Genomic DNA, 22,229 nt, shown 5'->3' on the forward strand with positions numbered 1-22,229 from the left:
TTATTCTTAACAGTAGGCCACAACAGTTGGGGTCCTAATTTATTCTATTCTATTCCAGTATGTTCATTTTCTATTCTGTTCTGGTTTGTTCATTGCCTATTTATTGTTTATCTCTCTCATTAGAACAGTGGTCCTTTCATTTATGTAAACCTCATTCTTTGAGTTGGTCAATTGCATCTTCGAAGTTCTCTGGATAGGATGGCTGCTCTCAGTCCTGCCTAGGTTTGCTTCCTTTGGCCATTTCCCCTCACCCTGCCTCTGGAAATATAAGACATGGATTTGGAATATGTTTATGACTGTAAGAAAAAAGAAATTAGCGAGGTATGGTGGCATGCACCAACTAAGGTGAGAGAATCATTTGAGCCTGGGAGGTCGAGGTTGCAGTGAGTCATGATCATGCCACTGCATTCTAGCCCAGGCAACAGAGTGAGGCCTCTGTCTCAAATAAATAAATAAATAAATAAATAAATAAATAAATAAATGTCAAAAGAAGAAAGAAAGAGGGAAAGAAGAAAGAGAAAATAGGGATAATTAAATTGTGCAAAAATCAATAAAATATTAAGTTCACACAGTATCCAGTACTAGTAAGCACTCAATAATGTGAAATTTTACTATAGGATAATTATAATTATATCATCAACATTATTTAAAAAATATATCAACACTATATATGTAATTGCTTATTATTAAAATATATGGCATTTAGTTTAGTTTGTATTTTAATTAAAAATTAAAAGTTATGTTAAAAAATACATCTAGGAATCACAGTAGTATTTTCTATCTTCTAAGCTTTACCACTGATAGAAGATTCCTAGAGTCAAACAAAAAGTCCACTGAATGAAATTTGTATCTAATTTACTCTGTCATTAGGGGATGTCCAGAACAACTGCATAAAATAGCCCTTACAATCCATCTTAGTGTTGGAAAGCCTGTCCTTTCTAACCAGAACCAAAATAAAAGAAATAATAAGAATCCTTTTTTTTTTTTTTTTTTTTTTTTTGAGATGGAGTTTCGCTCTTGTTGCCCAAGCTGGAGTGCAGTGGCATGATCCTGGCTCACTGCAACCTCCACCTCCTGGGTTCAAGCGATTTTCCTGCCTCAGCCTCCTGAGTAGCTGGGACTACAGGCGCCCACCACCACACCTGGCTCATTGTATTTTTAGTAGAGACAGGGGTTTCACCATGTTGGCCAGGCTGGTCTCGAACTCCTGACCTCAGGTGATCCACCCACCTTGGCCTCCCAAAGTGCTGAGATTACAGGCGTGAGCCACTGCACCCGACCATAAGAACCTTTTTAACATCAACTTCATTGTACAGTACACAAAGAACTTTCAATATTTTATCTCATTTGATCCTTTCTCAAATCTGGGATGTATATTTTATTATTATCAGTTTTACTTTATAGATGAGGAAACAGGCGAAGAGAATGTAAGAGACTGGCTTTTACAGATCAACAACTGGTGGAGTCTGGCTTTGAATCTAAATATTCTGATACAAAAACAAGCAAAATCGTGTGCTCTTTCTAGTATGTCATGGGACTTGGTGCAGTGGGGATTCACGGAGAGCTGGGCTTGAATTATGGCTCACCATCTTACTGGCTATTATTTTATCACTTTGAGTTTGGCTTTCTCCTCTGTAAATAAGGATACTAATCCCTTCAGCATGTTGTTGATATGAGGATTTAGTGATGTAGTGTATGTAAAGTCCAGGCTCATGCAGAGAAATTTCTTTAAGGCTCTCATTGCATTCTCCCTCCTTGAACTCTAAAACATTTTCTATTTAGCCTTTAGTTCACTGGGAAAATTCCAAATGCAACATCCACCCAGACATTTATCTTAACCACTCTTTTTTTTCTTTAGAAAACACGACCATTTATTCATAGTCATTCCTTATCCCTTCTCCTCAAGTCTATTTTGTTGACAACCCCCATTAGAGAATAAGCACAGTAGGTTCCCAGAAGCACTGATGTGATGATGGATGGCCTGTCCTCATCCTGGATGAAGAACATGCTGGCCTACATATTTCTTTGCACATAATAAAGAATAGTGATTCATCCATGGGCAAAGCAGGTATCATCTGCTCAGCATCTAGAATGGGGCTATGGTGGTCTGCTAAGTACTGTGGGTTAATAAACCAACAAAGTGACCTCAGTTAATCCTCTTTCCTCATCAAAGACAGTTGTAGATTTTCCCAGATCTGGCTGACACATTCCTTGGCTGTTGAGGAACTAATGAATTTCATGGAAACAGAGAAAACAGGCATAAATAGTGAAGAGGCCATGAGAAAGGCATTTCAAATCTGTCGGAATCTGCCTCCAAAGTCAACAAACTCCGTTTTTCCTCTGAACGGTTCAGAAGCATGAGAAAGCTCCCAGTCTTTGGAGAGTGTCTTAGCAACTAAGTTTATGATCCATTATCCACTATCACAAGTAAGCATTTGTTTCTTTCGAAATGTCATTTTTTAAAAATGTTTTGTTATTGCTTGTAACCTCATCAACACTCTCATAGCCCTGGTATGAATACCCAGACTCAGGGTTATTTCAGTAAACTTTTCATCTCCTTCTCTCCAGTACCTTCCCTAAATCATCCATCTCAGTTTGCATTATGCCCTCATCTGCATGTATGTTTGCATACTGGGTAGATAATGAAGCCTCATCCTATCCCTCAGGGTTCATAATAGGTTCTCAACTTTACTGCATGTCCAACGTGCATCTCTAGTCCTGTCTTGCTACTTGCTTCTCTATCATACTCATCCGCACTTTCTAACTTTTGCAGGAGGTGACTTCAAACTCGCGATGACCTGTCCAACTATCCAAATTCTACCTGAAGTCTCAGCTCAAGTTCTCTCTCTCCCTTGGGTCTCTCTCTCTCTCCTCTCTGGGTCCCCAGCCTCACATTGGATGGTGAGCCTCATTTCATACCTTCACTTTTCTTTTGACTCTTGAACTCTTATTTGTGCCTTCATTTGTCTCAAACTCTTGGGCTCAAGTGATCTTCCCATCTCAGCTTCCCAAAGTGCTGGGATTACAGGCATGACCCACCATGCCTAGCCATGTGCCTTCATTCGTAATAGCTAATGTTGTGTTTCAATTTTGTTTGTTTACTGGCATTGAACTATTGCTGGTCTCTGTGTCTTACCTAAAGGTAAGCTCCTTGAGGCCAGAGACCATGTCTCATCCTTTCCGGTTTTCCTCTTGGTTCAGCCTCTAACACAGTGCTGGGCCCATAACAGATTTTTAATAAATAACTTTATAATTCAACCAGATGAATCTTTCATTTAAAAATTTCAGGTTTTTTTTCTCTTTGGTATAATTATTAAGAGTCCTTGGATTTTATATGGCAATTATACTTCCTGTGGTCTAGAATTAAGTTGCTTTGGAAATTCAAAGCAAAACAAAAACACACAAAGAGAATGAAAAGGCAGACATTGCCATTGTCATATGATTACTTCTAGATAGTACTAATGTGTACACCAACTCTTCATGAAAAACAGTATGTAAGTAAATAAGACAGTTTGGGACAATGTGCTTTTCTATCTGCTCCCCCTTTTCCCAGCACTCTGACCTGGTTCTAGACTTCATTCTCTCTTTCCTTTCCACTTTCCCTTATTTCACTTTCTCCTTCATTCTGCACATAGTCATCAAGGATCTTTCTGAAGTACAACTTCATTACACCACTCCTCTGCTTAGAAACTCTCCGAGCTCTCATTATATTTGAACTGACTCCAAATTCCTTGATCTGGCATTTAAAATCTTTCAATATCTGGCCCCATTCTTTATTTCCATCTTTATCATTTAACATTCTTTTTAATAGCCCCTATATTGAGTACCCTGCACGGAGCCTCACACACAGCATTTGCACCTTTGCCAGAAAAGGCTACTTCATTCCTTTGTGACCAAACTGTATTTTAAGTTTAATGATCAATTTAACATTAACAAAGTCTTCCATGATGACCCCACCAGGAAGAACTTCACTTTTCTCTGAATGCCCCCAGAGCATCCTCTAACAGCATTTATCACCATCTATCTTGGATTTGGTTATTTACACACATTGGCTCATGTATTTGTTTCCTCAAAACAAAACTGTGCAAGGTGCCAGGGATAAAAAAGGAATATAGTCTACTGGTGAGATGGTAATAAGTCCCCAAATAAAAATATACAATATGTTGCGTATGATGATGGATGTTAAAGAATTCTAAGAAGCCGCAGGAAAGTTGACCTAGATCTGTCTGGGAGTCTCAGGGGAATTGTGTTTGAATTCAAACATAAAAGATGTTTAGGGGGACAAGATGGGGAGTTGGTGGGGGTTGGGGTAGGTAGAGAGGAAACAAAGAGCTCAGATGAAAGACTGGGAGTTATAAATGGCACAGGCATGTGTGAGACAAGGCCTGCTTGAGGCAAGGCAAGTTATTCATTATGACTGGGCAGGACGTGCTGAGAGAATATCAGTAGTAGGAGAAGAGATTGGCCAGGTGGATAGGGACCAGACTTTGCCTTGCTAAGGAGTTGGGAGTTCACCCTCTTATCAGTGGGGTGTCTCTGTGGTGTTTTAATCAGGAGAATTATAAAATTGGATGGTGGGTTTACTTTTTGGAAGTAGGGTGTAGGAAGCATTGGGAACACAAAGAAATTAGAAGCAACCTGGTATGGGATTCCCCTCTGATTCGTCTTCATATTTCCAGATTGTGCTCAGCACAGTGCAGGGCACATGATCTATACATTAATTGTATCATTTGTTCAAGAGGCAAAAGAAAATGAGGTGCCTACTTTTAAACTAGAGCACAAATAGAAAGCTATACCAGCTTTACAATTCATACTTCACCTGTGTTACTCAGATCACACAGGTAGAGGGCATTTTCCAGCTTCCTGAACCTGTCTATCCACGTCTCACATTCTTCAGCCTCATTCTTCACAGCTGGATTCACGAAGGGCTGGGAGACTGGCCTGATCTTTAAAGGTTTCAGAGGATCTTTGCGTGCTGAAGTTTCAGCAGGAGAGCTTTCTGGCTGCAGCTCCTCTTCTGGAGTTTTCTACCAAAACAACAAAAGCATTGGCAACACATTCACCACCCAGAGCTTCTCCAGTCTCTTGGCCAAAGATGAGGCCACACAACTAGCAAGATTTATTGCAAGGTTTGACTTTGGAAAGCTAAGAGGACGAGCTTCAAATCTTCAGTGCCACAAGATCGTATCTGCCAAATCTTGGATACAAACATGTTAAGTGTGTGTGTCTGAAGAGAAGGGTGACATCATGATGTTTATTCAGTTTTCATTTTTGACTTGCATGAAGCAAAGAACATTGTAACTGACTGAGGCTTTTCATGATGTTCTACTCTGTTTTGTACTAGTAGGGTGTGCAGGGGGTAGACTTCAGACAATGCTCATACTTCTTGATAGAAATACCTCTGGGTCATGAGTGTGAAGTTTTTGACAAAAGATTATCGAAACAATAGTGATATTATCTTAGGCTTATGGGTCCATTTTAAAGGATGCTAAAGCACTCTTAGTCTGCCAGTCCTGTTCATTTAGCAAAGGAGGCTGGGGCCCAGAAAGTACAAGGGGTTTACTAAGATCACACACATCTTATAGTAGACCTAAGACTAGAAGCAGGGCATAAAGACTATCTCATCTTAGTGTCCTAACCTCATTGCCAGTATCAAATAGAGGTGTTTTAGGATTAAATAGACACATCAGTCCCAGCAGTGCCATATAAGGCATTCTGACCTTTACCATGTGCAGCGAGTGGGCATCTATTATTTGATCTGCCCAGCTCACCTTTTGCAGAAATTGCCCTTCCTGCTGATCCACACGGCTGTAGAAAGAACTGCTATGTTCTATCTGCATAGTTTAGGACTGGGCATCTATTGCAAAATGAGCCAAAAATCCATTGTCTAGGAATTTTGGTACTATTTGTGAGAGAAAAATGGAGGTGATTCTGTGTGAGATATTGGAACTCTAGCAGGTTTTCCCTTTTGTGTACTGCAAATGAGGAAAAGCTTGTCTGCTGAGAAAGAAAGACAGAGAATATGAAACCGACAACAGAGAGAAGAAAAAAGATATAGGAAGTCTTGATGGTGTTAGAGTCTCTGGTTTTAGTTCATTGTTGTATTTCTGTCCTTTGGGAGCATAATATGCTTCTCTATTCTTCCAATAAATTAAGTTAGTAGGGTTGGTTTTGTTCATTGCAATGTAAATATTCCTAACTAATTCACCATAAAATTATGCCTCTAACTTTTGTATACCATCTGTATTCCCCCAACTTTCAAATGTCTGAATTTTTCCAATTTTGTACCTTTGCCTCAAACTTCTCATATATAAGCTGTGAGAATCCCAGAGACCTAAAGAATTGTAAGTGCAATGAGAAGCCAAATTCTGAGTTGGTTAACAAACATGGATTAAGCTGCTGCTGGGGAATGTAAAGAATTCTTTTGTTTGAGATCATGGAATGCTATATGAAATTGTACCCACATGGATGACAAACAACCAGTACATTTTAAGGAATTCCTATAAAAAGAATTCTACTTTGATAAAATCAATTTTGGGAAAAGTAGAAAGTTTTTGTACAGCAAATTAGAATAGTGATTCATTTTTTTTTTTTTTTTTTTTGAGACGGAGTCTTGCTCTGTCACCCAGGCTGGAGTGCAGTGGTGTGATCTCGGATCACTGCAAGCTCCGCCTCCCGGATCCACACCATTCTCTTGCCTCAGCCTCCTGAGTAGCTGGGACTACAGGCACCTGCCACCATGCCCGGCTAATTTTTTTGAAGTTTTTAGTAGAGACAGGGTTTCACCGTGTTAGCCAGGATGGTCTCGATCACGTGATTCTTATACTTTGTTTAGAGCATTGGACTACTTTAGAAATCAGATGAAAGCTTTAGAAAATCTGACCAGACTAATACACATTTGCATACATTTTGATGGATAATTTTAGAAAGATCACAGGTGCCCTTGGATCTGAGAAATTAATTTTAAGTAGTTTTATATTTCTTTAGATAGTTCAACACTCTCTCTTTGACCACTGCAGACAAGGGAAAGGGGAGATTTGTAGGGATCTGAATCAGACTTAAGCAAGTAACTAACAATGTAACTAACATATCCTTCACTGTTTTGGTCCCACTGTATCTGGATGAAATTCACATTCCTTGGCCTGGCACACAAAACCATTTATATTCTAGTTCTTGCTTATCTTCCCAGCTTATCTTCTTTTAGCCCTATATACATATCTTCTTCTTTGGCCACAAAAAACCTGAAAAATTGAAGCTGTTTTATACCTTTTTGCCATTATAATGCTGTTACCTCTGTTCTAAAAGCCCTTCTTGCCATATATGCCTTGATTGTTTGGGTTCTTACTCATTCTTCAAGACTTGGCTAATTGTTTACTTACTGTGGGAAGCTTTCCCCAACAGCCCCAGGCTGGGCAAGATGTGAATCTTTGTAGCTCCCCAACCCATCACAGCACTCCTACTGGATGTTGTCTATGTCTGCTTCAAGTATTACCTCTACCAGAGATCCAGAGGCTGGGCCTGTGAGATAGTTTTTAATGTATCCTTGAGGTCTGGCTAGTGACTGGCACACAGTAGGTCGTCAAGACATGTTTAATGAATGAATAAGTGAATGAATGAATGATTTCCTCAGGGACAATAAGCAACTTGCTTTACTGCTTTACCAGACCCCTGCTTTAATTTCCCTTTCTAAAAAGTGGGACAATCAATTCTGTTTGTGCAGGAATGTGAGAAGAATCAATTATCACAGAGATGCAATAAATTCCTTAAACAAGAGGCAAAATAAAAGAGCAAAGTATATTTTTTATAATCTTATTCACAACAGACTTAACACTCAAGGAGAAAAGCATTTGCTGTTGTTTCTTGCATGGCAAGAGGCTTGCCAAAATGGGTACTATTTTCTAAAATATTTCAACGTGTGAAGTGCATGAGGAGGCCTCCCGTCATTTTAAGATGAATTATGTTCTAATCCGGGCATTTAAAAAACAACAACAGAAAAACTCAGGCTGTTTTTCAATTCTGTCTACAACTTCTTCTGGCTAAATGCTGGGAATATTAAAATGGGTTTTAACTGCTTGCCAGATTTTTTTTTCTTTCTTCTTTTTAATCAGAGAGGCTATTACATTTTAAAATGTGATGTCTGGGGAAAAGGTCACCCTTAGTTTCTGGAAGTTGAAATTAAGATGTTAAAATAGATCTCATAACCACTCTTTATTTTCATGGCAGTTTGTGAATCGGTCACAAGATTTGGAAGGACACCCAGACGTGTGCTGTGCTACAAGTCTAATTTCTTGGGGCAGGTGGCAAGCCCATCACCAAGTGATGGCAATAGGTCTCTGCAAACCAGCAAGGACAGAAACTAACCCACACTCGAGTTCTTTTGCCTCCTTCTTTGCCCAAGGAGAATCTTGAAGGCAAAGATAGTCTGACATCAAGGGTTTGGGAGAAAATCAAAACCCACAGGAGAGAGCCCCATCCAGCGTCAGAGAAAAGGCCAAGTATCCACGAAAACCTTCCCCCAAACTCTATATGCCCCAGGTGCATACCATATGTTCAGTTTTGCTTTGAGACATCTCAGGGCCTTCAGGCTCCGTTGGAGGGGCTGGGGCTTTCTTTTCATTCTTCCCTGAACAAGAATGAAAAAAAAATGGAAGGGTTTAGCTTTGTCTCTTCGTTTAATACATACATATACACCAGTCAACAACAACAACAAAAAAATGCAGGCTTTGCTCTGTGGTTGGCACTGTGTTAAGTAATGGGAACACTCTGATGAATGAGAAAAACCTGGTTCCCACCTTGGTGGACCTTAGATTTGGAAGTAGATGTTAAACAATGACTCTAAATTATTACTTAGTCACAAGTTACTATAAATAAAACTAAAGAAAGAGATGAGAAAATAGGAAAGTGTTTAAACTTATTTGGGGCAGGGGTGACAGTGGTGGGGGTTTTGGAGGAAGTGACACAAATTCGCAACCTGAAGGATTGGTTTTAGTTGTGTTTGTAGCACTTATCACTACTGAAGAGGAGTTATCCAGGCAAAGATGATGGTAGTGATGCACACAGAGCAGAGAGTTCTAGAAAAGCAGAGACAACAGCCTGTAGCAAGGCCCTAAGAAAGGCTTTTATAACTTAGGGAGTTGAAGGGATGTCTTCCTGTGGTCCTGCCTCTTAAGAACCTCTGTCCCTCCTTTTACACACATGTGCATCCAAAGGACCACGCACAACCTTTCTCATCTTCCTTCCTTGCTCCTTTCAATGGTCAGTGGTACTGGACGGGAAGAGGTTGAACAGCCTCATCCCTAATCCAGTGGATTCTGTTTTCCAGGCACTACTTGCTGCAGGCTGCTGTCTTCATGAATAGAAGAGATTTTCATGGGATGCAGGCAAAACACAAACAAACATTAAGACCTGTCGAAATCCTCTAAGCCTTACTGTAGGTATCCTTCATTGATCACTCAGTACCTTCCATCTGACTTGGTGACTTATTTATTTTGCAAGTCTGTGTGATGACCATACAGCACAGGTTTCTGGGAGCCTCAGCTTTATTATTCAGTGCATAATTCAGATATGCCATTAACAAATGCATATTATTTCTAAATTGAGTCTCACTGTTTTATATAAGAATGATTTAATCCATAAATTTTAAACAAAAGAGACAGTGTACCATAGTGGTTGAGAGTATAAGCTCTGGAGCTAGATGCCTTGGCATTGATTCCTGGCTTTGTTCCTTGTTAGCTGCATGACCTTGAGCAAGTTAGTTGTCCTCTCTGTGCCTCAGTTTCCTCTTCTGTACAAAGGGGATAATGACACCTATAGGCTATTGTAAGGATTAAATGGACTAGAAAGTGTAAAGCAAGTATCTGAAACACAGCAAGTGTTCAGTAAATGTTAACTAATAGTGTTATCTAGGTAAGGATGTTTTTATAAGTAAATTCACATACCAATTTAAAAGTCTTTTATTATATGGACTTTTAGTATCACACTTAATGAATCATTACAAAAGTTCTCCCTCAGTTTCTTGATGAAGAAGACATGTGGTTTCATAATCTTCTTTGAAGCCCGAGCACCCCTCATGAGAATTAAATACTCAATGAATGTATGTTGACTAAATGAATGATCATGTGTCCTAATACATAGTTTGAAAAATAAAGTCACTAGATATTTAGTGCCATTTTTCCAATTTCTTTTCTAATCCTGGGAGAGGAGTGATTTTTCTCTGTATTTCTTTATTCTCTCAAATCTACCCCAGATGCTATATAGAGCAAACCTTAATAGTGGCTAAATGAAGACTATGATGGCATCCAGTTAGGACGGCCCCTTCAAGGCAGATCTTATTTGATCTCTTGAACGTTTAAGTTGTCATGAGAACCCATCATCACCTAGTAGCATTGGCTACTGCTTATTTCAACCACTATGTGAAAGAAAAGCTTTCTGTTTATTATAAAAGGTTCAAAATACTCTGAATCATACAGCTCTCCTGTTAAAGGGATTCTTGAAGCAGTATTTGAGGAAAGGGGAGGAGATGAACAGACAGACCTAACATCTAACCCTGATTCTTCTCTTTGCCAGCTTCAAGCTTCTGGGTCCTAATTCTTTCATTTGTGAAATTACAGAAATTTGCAATAACACCGTGGAGATTAAAAAAATCCTATGTAAAATACCTAATACAGGGAAGATGCTCAATTCAAGGTATTATTATCTGTTGTTGTGTTATTATTATTATGTACCCTTAAGCAAATCGAGTTTCCCCAGAGAAGAGAAACTAACATTAATTATGATGTACCAGACATTATCCTTTTAAAAATAAGATCTAGAACCTAAACTTTGTCCTAGCCCCATTCCTCTCTGCTATCTGCACTTCTAAAACTTCCATTAGGAAAAAGTACATGCTAGTCTACTTGGTCTCCTTTAAGCTTCCCTTTCTCCTTCCTAATAGCTAATAGCATATAAAAAGGTAATGGCTTGCACATGTAAAAATTGTTTGAAAAACCTGAGGCAGAGCTATTTTTTTTTCTTTCTAACACAGCAAGAAGGATAAATAATAACCATCTGTCTAGTCTGCCAGTTGAAGATTTGTACCAGAGGAAATAAGCCAAGCTGGCTTCTAGAGATTTCCAGGTGTTGGAGGGCCAGGTTTTACAGGGTTTACAGTGAGTTCTGATAGTTACATAGCCAGTGCTCCTGTCTGCCCTCACTAATGACTTGAAGTCAGTAGCCTTTAGCACTGGCCGCATGTTAGACCCACCTGGGCGGCTTTAAAAATTACCAGTGCTCAGGAATAACACCAGACCAATTAAGTCAGAATCTCAGGAGGTGAGAACCCAGCTCAGTACTTTATAAAAAATTCCCTAGGTGATTCTAAAGTAAAACCAGGATAGAGAACAACTGATTTTAATAAAAGCTTCTGGCTTCAGTGGGCCTACTGAATGAAGCTTTTGTGAGAAGAAAACTCATATATATCAAATATCTACAAATGACAGACATTTCCACATAATCTAAAGAATTAAACCTGTGAGGTAGAAATTATCCCCATTTGACAGATGAGGAAACCGATGCAATGAACATTTTAGTTCCCTCCTTAAGATAACAGAGGCAGGGTTACATCTGTGGCTTGAACTAATTCATTAATATAAGAAACATTTAAGTGCTTACTATATGCTGGGCACTATCTTTCCTTCATAGAGTGTGCATTCTGGTGGTGAGAACAAAGAGATGCGTCAAAGAATGTCAGGTAGTGATAAGTGCTATAAACCACAGCTAAAACCAATGACTGGGGGATGGAAAGGAATGGTAGTTGCCATTTTAGATAGAGAATTCACCAATGACCTCTTTAAAGAAGTGACATTTAAATAAAACCCTGAACAGAGGAGAAATGAGAGCAAGCTGTGAAAATATATGGATAAAGAGCATTGGAGGAAAATGTTACAGCAAAGGCAAAGACCACGAGATAGGAGTGATTGGTGCACCAAGCAATAACTGAGAGCAGAGCCTGGGTGAGGCAGAATGAAAAGGGAAGAGAAATGGGTGAAGTGTTCACAGGGCTAAAAGGCCCCATGGGCCACATGATCTGACTGAAGCTGATTTCTGTGTGTGTGTGTTTGTGTGTTTGTGTGTGTGTGTGTGTGTGTGCTTTTCAGCATTCATTTTTTTTCCCCTCTGGTGATTCCCTCCTTCATTATCCCCTTCTGAAGATAGCAACTATGTTTTGCTTTGTAGTAACTGCTCCTACCCCATCCCAGTGCACTATGGTTTGGTTGGATTGACTCTCCAGTTCCAAGTCCAAGCTTGATCTCTGATTAGTTTAAGTCTATCATGGTAACCTAATCACAGTCTTGGTTCAATGATGGACATAAAACTCAATCTGAGCCTCTATATGAGAAGAAATACATGCTACAGTTTCTTAGGTAGTAAAGTTCTCTCCTTCTTGGGAGAACACCTATCCAAAGAGCATGCTGTGAGGATGTGATGGCCATAGCTACCATAGCTATTTTGCTATTGCAGAATGTCCAAGTAGTTGAGGGACTACTGTATAGAGCCTGAAGATGATGCCAACAGCAGGTAAGGCAGATCAGAGAGTCAGAAAGAAGGCAGATCCTTGATTTTGATATTTGAATGACTAGATCAAACTGTTCTTGAAGTCCTTGCTGCTGCCAGAATTTTCAGCTAAATAAACCAAAATCTTTATATTGTCTAAGCCAATTGCGTTTGCTTTTCTGTCCCTTCAATAGATGTAGTTCTAATTAGTAACTAATATGAGTATTTTTTTTCCTTAGCAAAAGGGAGGCCAACCCTTCACCATTTTTCTGTTTTCTTGAATGATTGATAGGTATTCAAGAAATGTTTGAGGGGTGTCAATGAGCTTCTTATGCTACTTCTCATTTCCTTTGAATCTTCCCTTGTCAGCAGTCATAGTGGAACTCTGCTGTTTGCTTTCTGCATGATCTTCTTCCCCTCTCTCATTCACAGGCTCCACAGTGAAGAGATTCAAATTTGAGCTCATACTTCATTTTTGTGAAATACTATTTTAGACATTAGAACTTACCATGTTTAGAGGGCCTAAGCTCTTTTTATATTTGTCTTAATGGGAGTTCATCATATTTCTTAGATCTGTGGCTTAAAGTCTTTTACTACTTTTGGAAGATTCTCAGTCATAATTGCTTCAACTTCATCTTTATTCTCTTTCTCCTATTTTTCTTTGACTTAAGTTACATGTATGTTAGATGTTGTCACCATTTCCTATGTGTCTCTTGCATATTTTTTTTTGACAGGGTCTCACTCTTTTTGCACAAGCTGGAGTGTAGTGGCATAACCAGAGCTCACTGCAGCCTCAACCTCATGGGCACAAGTGATCTTCCCACCTCTGCCTCCCAAGTAGCTGGGACTACAGGCATGCACCTCTATGCCTGGCTAATTTCTTTATTATTTGTAGAGACAGGGTTTTACCTTGTTGCCCAGGCTGGTCTCAAACTCCAGGGCTCAAGTGATCCTCCCACTTTGGCATCCCAAAGTGTTAGGACAGTGGGTGTGAGCCACTGTACCCAGATTCTTACATACTTTTAAATGTATTACATCCTAATTTTTCATCCATGCTTCAATCTGGATATTTTCTGTTGAACTATATTACAATTCACTAGTCCTCTCATCAGTGATGTCTAATCTGTTAAACCCATCTATTGAGCTTTTAAATATTAATTTTTATAAATTTAAGTCTACATATTCCATTTGATTCCTTTTATAGATTCAAATTCTTTGCTGAAAATTCCCCATCTTGTCATTCATTTTCTTGAGCATATTAATTACAGTTATTTCAAAATCTATGTCCTGTTTTACATCATCCATGGCAATTTTTAATTGAAGCTGGACATACTGTATGAAAAACTTAAGAGATTTTTGTATGATACATCCTTTCACAGAGAGCTTTTTTCCCCCTACTGTCTGGTAGTTCAATTTGAATTCCAAGTAAGAGTCTTTGAACAAATATTCTTTTGTATGTTATCTAATCTTCTAGTTGTTCTTCCCAGGAGGTTTGGCTTGCTGGAAAGTAGTCTCTCCTTGTCATTAGTGTAAGTCACAGATATTAAGTATTTATATGAAAATTATATGTACATTGAAAAACAAGTTCCCAGGATTTTTATGATTCCTAATGATATAAATTTTCTAATAAAGGCAGTATATATAAAATGAGTCATCTCAATTAGGTTTATATAGCATCTTTGAGTGCAGAGGGGTCCTAGGAAAGAGAAAATTCACAGTTCTACACACCCATAAGGAGTATCTTTCTTTAGTTTCTGTATAATGCCCCTCCTTCACTTTCATAATATCTACCTGTGCAGCAAAAGAATAGACAGAAAAAATGGCTCACTCAGTGCTTAAGAGCATTTAATCATCATAGATCCAGCAGTACAGAAATGAGAAGAGACCAAGACATCGACTAAGTAGATAAGCAGTGAGCTATCACAACAGCAATGCAACAGCAACACTACCCCAACTCTGTGGTTCTGGAGAGTGACACATTGCCTATGAAAATTAGTGATGTGTTGCCTATTTTGTTTGTCAGAGTCACAATCACCCTATAAGATCAATGGGATAGGTTTGCATTTTTCTTTTATATTTTGCCCGTTTTAGAGATGAGAAAAATGAGGCAGAGAGAAATAAAATAAGTGTTCCAATATAAGGTAGTTATTTAGTTGTGTGAGACTTCAATTTATCTTTTTACATATTTTTCTGCTATTCCATATGCTATGGTATTAATTGTGTAGCCCCCTACCCCAAATTTACATGTTGAATCTCTAATCTCAAAATGTGACTGTATTTGGAGACAGGGCCTTTAGAGAGGTGATTAAGTAAAAATGAAGCTGTTAGGGTGGGCTCTAACCCAATCTGACTGGTGTCCTTATAAGAAGAGGAAATTTAGACCTATAGAGATACCAGGGATGCACACACACAGAGGAAAGCCATGTGAGGTCACTCAAGTATCCACCTAGCATCAGAAGAGCTACTGCTATAGTTTTTCAGCATTCTCAGCCCTACCCACGTGTGAAACCTCAGGTCAGGTGAACAGCCACGTGACATCACTTCAATGGTCTCCTCATTGAAAGTACGATGCTTTGTAAGAGATTCAAGTGCAGACACCTTCTTAGAGTCTTAAACTATGTTGTAGTCCAAGAATCAGCTGTATGGAATCCCCTCTGAAATCCTTCCTCCAGCTGCTTGGCATTTCCGTGGAGACCCTAGAACCATCTGTGTGGTGACACTAGCTATGAGATTCTGATAATAGTACCCCTTCTTCTATGTTCCCTCAGCCTTAAGGTGGTAGCTGCTTTCTACAGTTACTAGTGTCTGGGTTACCTCCCTGTAGTGGATTGAATTGTGTCCTCAAAAATATGTTCAAGTTGTAATCACTGGTACCTGTGAATCTGAGCTTATTTGGAAACAAGATCTTTTCAGATGTCATCAAGTTAAGATGAAGTCATTCTAGATTAGGGCAGGCCCTACTTAGAATGACTGGTGTCTTTATAAGATAAAGAAGAGGAACACTTGGATACAGAGACACACAGAAGTCAGAAAGGAGAAGGCCTTGTGAAAACAAAGACAGAGATTGGAGTTACACAATAAGAAGCCAAAGGAGGCCTGGGGCTACTAGAAGCTGAAACTGGCAAGAAAGAACTCTTCTCTAGAGTGTTCAGAGAAAGCCTGGCCACGCGTACACCTTGATTTTGTATTTCCAGCCTCCAGAACTGTGAGAGAATAAACTACTATTGTTTTAAGCCACTAAGATTGTGGTATTTTGTATGGCAGCCCTGGGAAATGAATATACTCACCATATTCTTTTTTATCCTTCAACCTTTGGATATTTACATAACCAATTCTCTTTAGTAAATTCTCTCTGCTTGAAATACCTAGTAAGATTTCTTAGGTTTTTCCACCTGGATGTAGACTGATATATTTAATCCCGAACATACATACACACACACACACACACACACACACACACACACACACACACACGCACATTTAGTACTTTGTATTTTGATCCAAAGGGCAATCACTAAATGGTTGATGGATGTAGTAAATAGAAAAACTACAACAGCAGATTAATATCAATGCATATTTTTTCACCTGTCATATTTAAAACTTGCTAATTGCTAAATATTTTCCCCAATGCATCGTTACAATTTTCACTTAATAATATGTCTTGGAAATCTTCCTGTAGCAACCCAGCCATATTATTTTACAATTGCATCATTTTATCAATTGGTTATACTGTAATTTAATTAAATAGTCCCCAAAGGATCTTTCTGTTAATTCTGTTTTTAAAAATGTTTACCAAAAAAAGCTACACTAAACATATATATACTCTCACAGGTTTCTTTTGTTGAGACACCAGTAGAATAAATACCCAGCTATGAGCTTCTTTGATCTAAGCGACTGTGCACTTGAAATTCTAATAAATAATACTAACGTCTGTAAATGTACTGCATTCATCTTTAAGGGCTACCACTAGAGAATGTCTCATGATAAAATAAAACTTGGAGAATTGTGCCTTTTATGATCTAACTGGCCTAAAAGAATAGCCATTAACGTGATTCTCACTCCCATTTTTCCTTCACTGGGGAGCTATTTACATTTCTGAGAGAAATGAGATGAAACCCAACAAGCAAACCACTCAAACTAGGCAGCATAGTCAACAATAGCTGTGAAAAATGGAAGGTCTCTCTGGAGCGAAAAAATAATGGAACTCACCTGTAGGCAAATCAGATAACAAATCAGAAGAAGCTGTGCTCAGCATCGCAACAAAATTCTGCCATCTGCGCAAGAAAAGGAAACAAAAATTGGTGATCAATATCATTGCCCTGAAAGAATGTCCAGTGAAGCTCTGTTTATATTGGTAGTGATACTGAATAAGCTTCTTGATACTTCTATCATTTAGGGTCCAATGCAGGAAACAGAAGCTACTTTATATATGTCTATTAAAAAGGGCTTTGATATAGGGAATTACTGCAAAACCATTAGAACAGAAGCTGGAGTGCGCTGCTAAGTTTAGGGTCAGACCTTAGCAGATGTGGTCCAGAGATTAGGGAACACCAGGAAAATCTGGCTGATGTCTCAGTTGCCCCTAGCTATGAAGTTGTCATCAGGCAGTACAAACTGCTTTCTGGCCACTGGAAAAACAAACACTTGCCAGTTTCTGGGGTTGTTACTGCTGTAGATATAAACAGATAGACAAACAAACAAACAAACAAACAGTCTCCGTGCCACTGGCCTCTCCCCACTGCTTCTGACTTTCAAATTTTATGAAATTGCATCTCACTGATCTTAAGACAGGTCTAGAACTTTGTGTCAAGAGGGTTTCAGAAAAGTTCTTTTTAGCCTTCACAAGTATGGAAAGCATTACAACACAGAAAAAAAACATAGAAGGGGATAAATATGGGTGCTGAATGCAAGAACACAATAGTCAGTGAATTCCCAAATGGAAATTACATTGAGTAATATGTCTGCAAGTGACAACCAGGTAATTTAAAGCTTAAAAAGTACTTTAGCAAAGCTTTGACATTGAAAACTACTTATATTTGCTTGCCCAGCATCCATTCTCCATTTATATATAAATATACTCTTCTCTGGGGTGACAGCTACTGGTTTCCTTTTGGATACTGTGTAGATGGGACCATGGTATGGTCAAAGTCCCATACCCTGCCCTAGCCAACGTTGTGATCTCAATCTATTTATCCCTTCCTCTCTTCTTCCCTCCCTTGCTTCTTCTCTCTCTCCCACTGTCTCTGCCTCTATCTCTGCCTTAATGTTTGGTTCTAGTCCTTCCTGAAGTTTTATTTTTCTCCGATTATTGTGTTAATTCATAACCTTTGAAAATATTTCTTTTTGCTTGTGTTAGCAAAAGACAGTTTCTGTTGCTAGCAACCAAATATCAACTAAGTATCTTTATCTTTCTCCGTCTTGTCCATTAGAAGAAGTCAAGTAAAAATGAAGAGCAAGTTGGGAAATATATAGGCTTGGTTTTTAAAGAAAAGTTCTAATGTCATATGACTTTATTTTCTTTAAATAAAATGATGAGTTAAATAGGTAACTAGTTTATTTTTCTTAGACTTCATGAAGCCTTTCCTATATATGACATAATGTTTAGAGAAATTATTTGGTCAGGATAAGTATGATATTGGGCTTTGAACATGTGGCCTCCAGAGTTTCATGCCACTTTGGGCACATGAATAGACAGATAAGTGATGGATATGCAGGACTGCCAGTCAGATAAGCTGATGACTATATCAGATGCTGCAGGTCTAGGCAGATAAGAGAAAGTTGAACAAGAAGTAGCAAGCACTCTTAAGGAATATTAATCATTATATAAAGATCTGACATTAGCACAGATCTGCAAATAAACTACAGTAGAGGCATCTCCTGTCTTCTACACTTCTTGCAATTTCTTTCCAGACTATTTTAAGTCCAGGTTTATGGCTGCAGCACCTTCTGACCCTTTGATTAAAAAAAAATTAACCATAAAACAGCAACAACAATAAGAACCTAGATCCATTAATATTTACACATTACACAACATTTATTTTTTCAGAGATGTTAGGAGTTATCAGGTAGTGTTCTCTTAGATATCAGGTATGATATGAGATAAGGCCTTTGCATAAAATGACACCAGAAAATTTCCTGCCCATTCCTGATTATATGCTGACAGCGGGGGAAGCAGGTTGACGGAAAATTTTTTAATGATTGAATTTGGATATTGCCTGATTTGAATGGTATAGGACTTACATGACCAACACAATTTTTAAGATCCTTCTGACAAAATATTTCTTTTCTCCCACATTCTTTACATTACCCCAAGACCTTCAAAGTGCTGTTCACAACTTAAATTGGGAGTGGGTTCTAGTTGCCATAACAGGCACTATAATTCTAATAACAAAAGTAGGTACCAAAACTCCAGTGTCAAGCCAGACAGGTCAGGACTGGAGGACAAGTTCTGTGAGCCTGATTCTAGATTTCAGGCAGACCTGATTTCAAATCCCACTTTAACTGAGTTTTTCAAGTTAAAATGGCATGGAGTGAATATTCTGAGTACTTTTTGTGCATTATCTCATTTAATCGAGACAACCATCTTATGGGGCAGGTAAGTGACTTGCCCAAGGGCACAAGGATCAATGGGACAGCCAGGATTTATGCCCTGGCTCCAAATCTATCTGAACATAATGTAACTTGACTTCAGTTATATTTCTGTGATCTCTGCAGTTCCATGGACACGGCTGTAGTGTCTCTTGACATTTATTATTGCAGAAGTCTGGTGTCAGTCTGATTTTTGGTCATTTATAATTAATTTTTTCTTTGTTTGCTTTGGTTTAGTTTTATTGGGTTTTTGGCCTGGATCCCTGAATAATTGCCTTTGTCTTTATAATATAAAAGTTTTGTTGGAATGATGTGCATACATTTTTTCTTAATTGAGCTTATGTCACACTGAGTCCCTTCAATCTCTACAGCTGTACAAGCTCTGCAAAGTTTCTTCAGTTGGGACTTCCATTTTTATTTCTTTTTCCATTCTTTCTAGTTTTCTTTTTAATAATACCAAAGAAATCTCTATTTCTGAGGTTGAATCTCTATTCTTCTTCTTTTATATCTACTATCCTCATTTTCTTCTTTGCTATTTTCCTCTAGATTTTGTAAAAGCCTCTTAAATTTGACATTATATATTGATTCCTGGTTACCTCTTAATTCTGCTATGGAAATTTTAGTTTTCTTGAAACCATCCATATTTACCAAAATTCTTTCTAGTTTCCTCTGTTCATGTTTTGTGCTTTTTAAGTTTCATTTTTGCGTCCTTTTAATCTCATTATGTTGATTACTTTCCAATTCATTTCAGTAGAGGACATGGCTTCTTATACTCTACAAAAAAATCAATGGTTTTCTAAATTTTTCTTAGAGTAGATCAATTTAAAAGGTCTGTTGAGATTTGGAGCCTGCAGAATTGTGGCTCCCTTTCCATGTTTTGTAGTGTGTGTGTTTTTTAAAAATTAGGTATTATGCTTCAAATGAGTATCTATTCGTGTTCAGTAAAACCCAGCAGATGAGTTGCATTGATTTCCTTTGGCCTTGCTCACTGCTCGCTAGACCGGAAGTCAAGGGCAGATGACAACTTTCATCCACTCCTGGTGCCTCTCAGGCATACACCTGGTACACCTTGATAGGGCAGAGATAGGATCTTCTCGCTACATTTGTTGTATATCGCATACCCCATATTGGTATAGTATGCCATAAGCTAATGCTCCTCATCATATACAACAGACAGTGATCTTCCTCTCTGTACTAACCTCTACAACTTTATTATCAGATATTACCTTCATCAGATGCAAGCATCATAGTCATATTTTCCCTTTCCCACCTTGCTTACTTCAACTTTCTGCTGTCATTCTTGATAGTTGAGCTCTCCAAATAGGCACAGAAGAGTTGTGTGTGATTAAGTATACATGAGTGTATCCTTGGGCAGGGGAGGGAGGGAAAGGAGACGTGGGAACCATAGTGCTCAGGCTGCACAAGAAAACAGCACTTGTGTAATTTTCTTGTTGGTCAATACTTAGGTCCCCAAATCAAGGGGAAGATTATGGTGAAAGGATAAAGTATTTTCTGTTTTCTGCACTTCTTATAGGTGGATAGGGCACAGCTTGGGGCGTGCAACTCATTTATTTTCCCACATTCCATTTATTATAGTTAGTGAAGAATTTTTTTGGTACATTTTGACACTAGAGTCCCTATTAGTCAGTTTTTGCTACTCCTGTATTGTTTGTCTCTTTCCTTCTTCATAGAAATTTTAGTTAGGGGTTGTTAGGCAGATGTTATTTTATACAAAAAGCCTCATACATTAGAAAACCAAACAAACCTAAATGCACTAAACACACAAAATGTAGGCTATTTTACTGGAACATCCTTGTAACACTGATGAAGGTAGTTTCAGCTGGCATGCTGTTCTGTGAGGGTTATGAAGGCTTAAGTCAAAAGGTTTGCTGGTGTTCACCTCCTAAGCCCATTACCTTTTTGCCTCCTGAAATGTATGTTCCAGCCATAATGAACAGTATGTAGTTCACCAAACTTATTTTTGCTTGGCTTTTGTCTCAGCACATACGGCTCCTTATCTCTGAAATACTCTTCCCTGTCCCTTACCTGGTTAGCTCCTACAAATCCCACCAAGCTCAGCTGAGACATAGTATAGAATATTGATAAAGAGTCAGCTCTGTTCAGACTGCCAGGATCAGAAATTAAGTCCCATGATTTGAAGAATTGCCTTCAGAATCCTGTAATCTTCTACTTCAGTCAAGGGAAACAAAATATGCCAGAAGGAGGAGTCAGACAGGAGGATTACTGAAGAGGCCTTTAGCCTTCAGGGACTATATTAGTTTGCTGGGGTTGTGTTATGGTCTAAATGTTTATATCTCCCCCACATTCATGTACTGAAATCCTCACTCTCATGGTATTAGGAGCTATGGTCTTAGGAAAGTGATTAGGCCATGGAGGGCAGAGCCCTCATGCATACGATTAGTATTCTTATAAAGGAGGCCTAAGAGAGACCTTTTTCTGCTTTCACCATAGGAGGTCACAGTGAAAAAAACATCTGTCTCTAAGGAAGTGGACCCTTACCAAACACTAAATCTGCTTGTGTCTTGATCTTGGACTTCCTGACCTCCAGAAATCTGAGAAATAAATTTATGTTTTTTATAAACCACCAAGTCAATAATATTCTGTTATGGCAGTCCAAATGGTCTCAGACAGGCTGCCATAACAAAATACCGCAGATCACATGGCTTAAACAACGGAAATTTATTTTCTCACAGTTCTGGAGGCTGGAAGTCCAAGATCAAGGTGTCAGTAGGTTTAGTTTCTTCCAAGGCCTCTCTCCTTGGCTTGCAGATGGCCACTTTCTTGCTGTGTTCTCTGTGCATGGTCTTTCCTCTGTGCACGTACATCCCTGATGTCTCTTTGTGTCTCCAAATGTCCACTTCCTATAAGGACACCCTTCAGATTGGATTAGAACCCAAACTAACAGTCTCATTTTAACTCAGTTATCACTTCTTTATTTTTAGTTTTAGGGGGACAGAGTCTCACTTTGTCACCTAGGCTGGAGTGCAGTGGTACGATCTCAGCTCACTACAAACTCTCCTTCCTAGGTTCAAGCAATTCTCATGCCTCAGCCTCGAGAGTAGCTGGGACTGCAGGCATGTGCCACCATG

General features: G+C 38.7%; 1 protein-coding gene across 1 annotated transcript in view; it reads right to left on the reverse strand.

Annotated features, from left to right (window-relative positions):
• The window catches only part of C1H1orf87 (chromosome 1 C1orf87 homolog), an 81,182-nt gene that overhangs the window by 2,356 nt on the left and 56,597 nt on the right, over positions 1 to 22,229 (reverse strand). Inside the window, exons 8-10 of the mRNA XM_025356202.1 lie at positions 16,741 to 16,805; positions 8,544 to 8,623; positions 4,820 to 5,027 (exon numbers count right to left, since the gene is read on the reverse strand). Coding sequence (XP_025211987.1) covers positions 4,820 to 5,027; positions 8,544 to 8,623; positions 16,741 to 16,805 — 353 coding nt within the window. The remainder of the gene's footprint in view (positions 1 to 4,819; positions 5,028 to 8,543; positions 8,624 to 16,740; positions 16,806 to 22,229) is intronic.

This window comes from Theropithecus gelada, chromosome 1 (assembly GCF_003255815.1).
Source record: "Theropithecus gelada isolate Dixy chromosome 1, Tgel_1.0, whole genome shotgun sequence".
NCBI classification, from domain to species: Eukaryota; Metazoa; Chordata; class Mammalia; order Primates; family Cercopithecidae; genus Theropithecus; species Theropithecus gelada.